This window comes from Penaeus monodon, chromosome 26 (genome assembly GCF_015228065.2).
Source record: "Penaeus monodon isolate SGIC_2016 chromosome 26, NSTDA_Pmon_1, whole genome shotgun sequence".
Classification (NCBI taxonomy): Eukaryota; Metazoa; Arthropoda; class Malacostraca; order Decapoda; family Penaeidae; genus Penaeus; species Penaeus monodon.
Window position 1 is genome coordinate 9169261 of NC_051411.1, and position 7500 is coordinate 9176760.

The following is a 7500-nucleotide window of genomic DNA, read 5'->3' on the forward strand; positions in this document are numbered from 1 at the left end:
AGCGAAAATCCCATCAAATCAGTATCATGTACAAACCATCTGATGTATTTTTTTGGTTATCATAATGAAATCAAGAGTTTCCATTTGATGAATGAGCAGTTATGCCCTTTGAAAATAGGGGCATTTTGCATTCCAGACACACTTCCAAAGGTCATGCTCAAAAATCCATATCATAAAGCAGGGTGTTTAAATTTTAATTTTTTGTGTCTTTTTATAACAAACTCATTTTCAAAACATTAGAATAAATTAATGAAGACCATTTGTTAAACAATTTTCCTATTCATGAGATTGTAATTAAGATTTGCCAATTCTTGTTTTATTAAAATTAATTTATCTTTCGAATGTATCAGGTTATTAAATAAGAACTTAAGCAAAATATAAAATACCCAGACATGATGAAGAGATTGTATATATTAATTTTTTTTTATTTATATATTTTATTCTTTATGATCATAATATATCTTTAGAAATATAATTATAATTATATGAAATACTCTAGAGAATATAAATCTGATTCATGAAGATTATATATAACCTTAAATCTATATCCATATATAATATTCATTATATTCAGTATTATAAAAATATAAAAAAAAAAATATATATATATATATATATATATATATATACATATATATATATATATATATATATACATATATATATATATTATATACATATATTTTAATATACAATATATATAATATATAATATATATATATACATATATATTATATACTATATATATATTATATAGATATATATATATATATATATAATTACATATATATATACATATATTATACTATATATATAATATATCATATATATACATATATATATTACATATATATAATATATATATATACATATATAATATATATATACATATATATATATATATATATATATATATATATATATATACATATATATATATACATATATATATACATATATATATACATATATATATATACATATATATATACATATATATATACATATATATACATATATATATATATATATATATATATATATATATATATATATTAGAACTTCTTATCGCCAATGACATACCCTGTGTCATCGGCTCATTAGAGGGAGCTCATCTTTCCACAATAATTTGCTTGGTGTCACTATTACATATAGAGACTTATGCTGAAGGGAAACCTTCAAGTTTTCTCAATTTTTTGTTTCTAATGTGTTTGAAGTATCAAACTAGCTGGGTACAAATGGGGAAAATCACCAATGTGCACAGCAATCCCACATTGATAGCCATTAGCCAATCTTTAATACCTCATTTAATGGGTTACCACAAAACTGGTAAAAAGATATTAGCTCAGTCCACAGTGTTACAGAAAGTAAGGAATATGGAAAGCGAGTTGGAATATATTCTTAACCCACAACTTTTACAGTCTCTCTTTTTTCTGCTAGAGAGCTATAAGGATTCTTTTCCTAGATAAGACTAACTTGCATGCTGACACCTGTATTATTATCATTTGTTTTCTACTTCAAGTACAAAATTCATCACTAATCCTCATCATTTAAAAACAAAAAATGCATTTCATGTAAGCATAATTTTTCTTTCCTTTATAACAGCCAACTGAGGGCAACCAATGATGAACAAAACAGCTCTTTATCTTAGTTTGCTAAGTATATAAAGATATAAAGATGCAGATCAGAAGATTTCCCCAAACTCTTCTGCAGGAGGAAATTCCAAGCCCTTCTATCACACACTATACTTCGCTACCTGCAGTTTGAATAGGATACCAACAGAGCCAGAGTAAGTGAAAGTCACGTTAAGAGCCTAGGCCACATTCATTACCATCTCTAGCCTCCAGTCTTCTTCACAGCCTTCTTGAGGAACTGGGGAATCACATAATCTGAAATGTCACAATTTTGAAGTGTTTTTCACCTCTTCCTCTGCTTTTGTTGTATGCATATGCATAACTCCATGGCAACATGAAACAAGCACATTCACAATGATTATAACAGTTATCTTTCTCTTTTACATTAAAATGCTGAATTCAACATTAAAATTCCACAAATAAAACTGCTGTATACTGGTACTCAAGTACTTCCCTTTAAAAAATTTGTCATACCCTTTCATGCTTTTTTAATCTGAAAATTCTTGTCTTCCTGTTTATTTTCATATGGGATTTTTTATAACACTTTTCATCAATGATATCATCATAAAACTAGGAAAGAAGGTGGGGAGTGGGTCAGAGGGAAATAAAGTAGGAAAGGAGACTGGAAAGAGAGAAGAGAATAAAAGCAAAGGGATAAATGAAGGGAAAAAAGGAGTGCAAAAAAGGGAAGGCAGGAAGAAAAGAAGGGATGAAAGGAAAAGGAAACATGTTCCAAAAATAAGGTTAGAGGTTGGAAAGAGATGGAGATAGAAGAGGGAGAAGAACGAAGTGGATATACAAAAGCCTGAGATAAGAGAGGATAAGAGACAAAAATAAGGTTAAAAACAGAGAAAAATAAAAGATTTAGAAATTGAATTTACAAACTAATTTAATTAAAAACCCGGAAACCATTTGCTGTTTGAATATCGCCCTTATAAAACATAGTAAAAATATTTGGTGACATTTCTATAACTAAAAATATTGGTGTCCAAATAATCATAGGTCTTGAACACCTTCAACTACATTCACACTGAAATCACATGCAAGGTCTACCTGTGATGTATAACATCCATATCATGCAAATTATATATACACACCAAACACTAAGTAACAACACTGCAGGTACTCTATCTACCCACAAAAGATAAGCTATAATAAAGCTTCTAATCACACATTATACAAACACACACACACACACACACACACACACACACACATACCTCCTTTTCACGCAGTTTGTTTGAAGTACCATCCGTGGTTCTGGAACAGCCAAAGGTTCTTTTGCCACCTCCTCTGCCCCTTCTGTCTGGGGTGTTGCTGCACTCTCACACAGGTAAATAGCATCATACTGAAATAAAATATTTGAGTACATCTTTATCATTTTATACCATAATATCTGTGCTGGGATGGCATGACATACATTTGATGTCTAATGTGATATTTAATCTATTTACTGTGTTTACCCATAGATAGCTCTACAAGTCACCAAGAAGTCAATGACTGGTCTTACCTACCTTTATTACTGCAATTTGTATTTTAATAACATCACAAAAATGATAATGTCAATAACAATACCAGCAGTATTGATTTTAAAAGCATTACAAAAAGTCCTGAAATTCATGGAATGGGGAAATTTACAGTGGTTAAGCTGAGCTACTAATTGACTCTTTAGTGGCTAAGCACTTGTGGAGTCACCTGTGTGCAACAAAATTCACAGTGGAAAGTACATGTACACCTGAAGCAGGAAGGACCTCTTCACTGAAATCTAAATCAATCAATAAAATGTCTAACCCCACAAAAAAAATGCTACAATTTACAATAAAGGAAACATGAGGATCACACATACATATATGTGTATAAAACAGCTATTTACATACATAATTTTCAATGTAACAACCAGCAACTACACATCTGTATTTGCATTCCAATCGATTTGGCATGTGTGTGTAACAGCAGCTAGAAGGTGTGCCGACCACTCTATCATTGCTTATGGGTGTGCTCTGGTTAGCTCAACAGTTATTCCTGTGTTTCCCTAATAGCAGAGTTTGGAAAGTGATACTGTGCTGAGCACTGTGGAGAGTGTAGGGACTAAAGACAGTGATTTTTTTTGCTGAGGACATTGCACATTGAGTGGAATTTTTACATGAGTGTATTTCTTTAGTGCTACTGTAGCAGCAATAACCCGCAACAGCTCCCATACTGCCCAGGTAGAGTCACATTAGGTCCAACAGCCTTGTTTTTATCTCTCTCTCACAAGCAGGGACGAGACATGACTGGTTGACATTGGACATCTTGTGGCTCTCTGACTGGATGCTCAAGCAGGCTCCCCTCGTTCCTGAATTCTTGGCACATTCGCAGCCTACTTACGGTCTGCGATCCAGCAATTCTGCATCAACAATGTAACACAACTCCAGAAGTAACTCAGCTGTGCAACAGCAACACAGGACTGCCCAGTCCTTTGCTAACCTTTCTGAGCTTTTCTGATTCCCTACTTCACCTACAGCACTCAGCCATACCAGTAGGACCTAACAGCCACTCCATCACTCCATTAAGTGATTACTAAGACCAGATATATAATAGAAACCTACACTACCAAGATTTCTCAAAACCTGAAAAATCATATCAATTTGTGTTATTGTGTGCCAGAGCTGTAAAAATAAGGGAAAATCACCTGAATAGTATAGAGTGTGTACTGCGATCCTCCTGGCTCAGTATGAACCTCTGTCGAGGGGACGCTCACACTCAGGAACACACGGCCATCAAGGGGTATCTCAGCTGCTTCCAAGAGCTCTTCATCTGCCAAACCATTGCCACATGACTCTAAACTTGAGACTGACTTGACTGACGCTGTTGAAAAAATACTGAATGAACTGATGCTACAAAAAGGCATCCACTGCATCGTCACATGGGGGAAAAAAGGTCACTTTAAAAACATTCTGATACTGTCAAAATAGAAAAGACTATGCCTAATGCTGATTTAATACAAGCATCTCTCTATTTCAAACTAAAAGTGAAAAAAGTAAACATTTCCTAAACATGCCAGAAGTTGAGTATTTGAAAGTTTAAAACTGGCTGATCTCATTCTAAAACCTAGATAAAGAAAAAAGCTCTCTGCATCCTCATCTAATTTGAAAGAGTATCAAATTGAAGAACATACATCAATTTTTCATAAACTCTAGAAAACTGATTTACTGGTGTATAAATCAATCATGCAAATATACATTACATATTATAATTTTGCTCTCTGTTTCCTTTATAAAGTCAAAATTCTCCTCTATTAATTGAGAGTGCTTTTGAAAATTTAAGAGAACATGAAAACAAAATACACAAAAAATATCTTTGCATTTTCACAGACGACATCTTCTACAGTACTTTGAACACATTTTCTGCCAATAACAAATAATACCAATACTTCCATACGAACAAACAAATTTAAAATTCTTACCGAGAGAGCCTGAGCTGTCTTTTGAGTAACGTAAAACGTGATTCTCCTGGGTGTACCTTCCAGGGTCAGATTGCGCAGATTTAGGTTCACTCTCGCTTGAGCCGTATGAACTCAGGCTACCAAGGCTGTGCTGACTCTCTCTCTCAGTTAATAAAGATCTGTTGAAATGAAGGAAAATCAACTTATGTATTTATATGTATTATACACTGCTATCATTTTACTAATATATATATATATATATATATATATATAATATATAATAATTATATATATATATATATATATATAATAATATGATGTATTTATTATATAGTATTATATAATAGATATATAATATATAAATATATATATATATATAATATATGTATCTATATATATATAATATATATATATATATATGTATTATATATATAATTATAATAGATATATATAATATATATAATATATATATATATATATATATATATATACTATATATATATATAATATATACATACCTATATTAATATATATATATATATTATATATATATATATATATATATTAATATATATATATATATATATATATTATATATATTATATATATACATATCTATATATCTATATATATTATATGTATATATATATATATATACTCCGTATGGGTTTTGCCACTCAGCGTCGAATTGCAAGCACAAAGAGGTATATCAAACGGCCGTGAAGAATCTCATCTTTATTTGCAAACGTTTCGAAGGTTTCACACAAGCCTTCATTCTCAATGCTGAAAGCAGAAACCAGATAATAATTCGTTAGATGATTTACGTAAACAAGGGGAGGTTCTGGAATTTTAACAAAATCGTAATAAAACGGTAGACACAATAAGTAAAACCAAAAATATAACAGAGAACATAGTACAAGAAATATCTGCTAACTGAAAAACATAATAAGAGATAAAGTATGTAAAACTGACCAGATTGGTTGTTTGTGGTAAGGGTGGTTTAATGTGTAAACAAGCTATTGCAGTGGTTACGTTGTTTAGTTCTGCTTCATCTTTTGACAGGAGGTTTCAGAGGTGATGAGGTCCTGGCGGAAGAATGAGAGGATAAAATATTGAAATCTTTGTTCGAGAAAGGGTGTGAGTGTTCAAGTGAATGTTCTCTTATTGCCGAGAGGATGGTTTGCTCAGCGGAGGCCAGTCTGAAGGACTTTCCTTTATGTTCGTAGATGCGGTGTCGCAGCCATCGTGAGGTTGACCCACGTACCTAGCTTGGCAGCTAGGACAGGTAAATAAATATACCACATTAGAACATAATCAGAACTATAGTTCATAGGTTTTTTCATGAACTTTGCTATAGTATTGGAGTTACTGAAAACAAAAGTGAACTTAATCTGGGGGTAGTTATTCCGTAAGAGTGTTTTTAACTGTTTCCTGATTTCATAGCTTAAATCACCCAAATATGGTAGTTTAACATACTTATGGTCTCTTTTGACAGTACAGACAGTTTGCTGGTTGGAAAATTTGTTGTGCAAAAAAGTTTTTGTTATTTTATCAAAACTGTAATGGGTATCCTTTGTTGTAAAGAAGTTTTTAGAAATAACAATTCTTGATGAAAGGCTGCCCAGTTACTACACAAATTGTAGGCCCTAGTGATCAGAGTTTTTATACTGTTAATTTTGTAGTTATATGGGGTAAAACTGAGGAAGTGTAGGCGAGGCCAGTGAATGTTTGGTTACGTAGATACTAGTATGGAAGGTGCCGTTGTTGTTGGTAACCATAGTATCTAAAAAGGATAGTTGGTTGTTCTTTTGCACTTCACATGTAAAATTGATACTGGGGTGTTGGAATTCAGATAAGTTAGAAAAGATTTACGTGGGAAGGGTGACTAAACAGCAGGAAAGTGTCGTCAATGTATCGACGATAATAAAGAGGTCTGAATTCAGGCGGGCATTTTTCTAGCCAGTTTTGTTCGTGATAACTTAGAAATGCATTGGCATAGAGGGGCCTAGAGGGGAGCCCATGGCTACACACGTCTGTTTGGGTATACAGGCAATCATCAAAAGTAAAAAACTGAATGATGGGCTGTGGTTTCAAGTAAATTTTTTGAAGTTATCCTTATTTAATCCAAATTTGTTCAGGGAGTAGTGTCCAGGGTTTTAGTTATTAATTCTGTGGTCTTTTAGTGGTACATTGTAAATAGTGATTCAACATCAAAACTCGCCATTATGACGGGTTGTTGGAAGTTCAGTGATGTGATTCTTTGGCAAAAGATGTGGAATTATCAATAGTATATTGATTAGTAGTTATGGGAGCGATGATGGGGACCAGAAATTTTGCAACATTATAATTAAAAGTGCCAATTGATGAAATGATGGGTCTAGGGGAATATTTGCCTTGTGAACTTTAGGCAGCCCATAAAGTGTGCCAGGTCTGGAGCCAGAA

The 7500-nt window shown here is 32.3% G+C and overlaps 1 protein-coding gene across 1 annotated transcript in view; it reads right to left on the reverse strand.

Annotated features, from left to right (window-relative positions):
- Positions 1 to 1100: 1100 nt before the first annotated feature.
- LOC119589567 overlaps positions 1101 to 7500 on the reverse strand; it is a 6546-nt gene continuing 146 nt past the window's right edge. The window contains exons 1-6 of the mRNA XM_037938167.1: positions 7452 to 7500; positions 6106 to 6143; positions 5080 to 5237; positions 4306 to 4481; positions 2855 to 2982; positions 1101 to 1889 (exon numbers count right to left, since the gene is read on the reverse strand). The exon at positions 7452 to 7500 is cut by the window's right edge and continues 146 nt beyond it. Coding sequence (XP_037794095.1) covers positions 1814 to 1889; positions 2855 to 2982; positions 4306 to 4481; positions 5080 to 5237; positions 6106 to 6143; positions 7452 to 7500 — 625 coding nt within the window. The 3' untranslated portion in view covers positions 1101 to 1813. The remainder of the gene's footprint in view (positions 1890 to 2854; positions 2983 to 4305; positions 4482 to 5079; positions 5238 to 6105; positions 6144 to 7451) is intronic.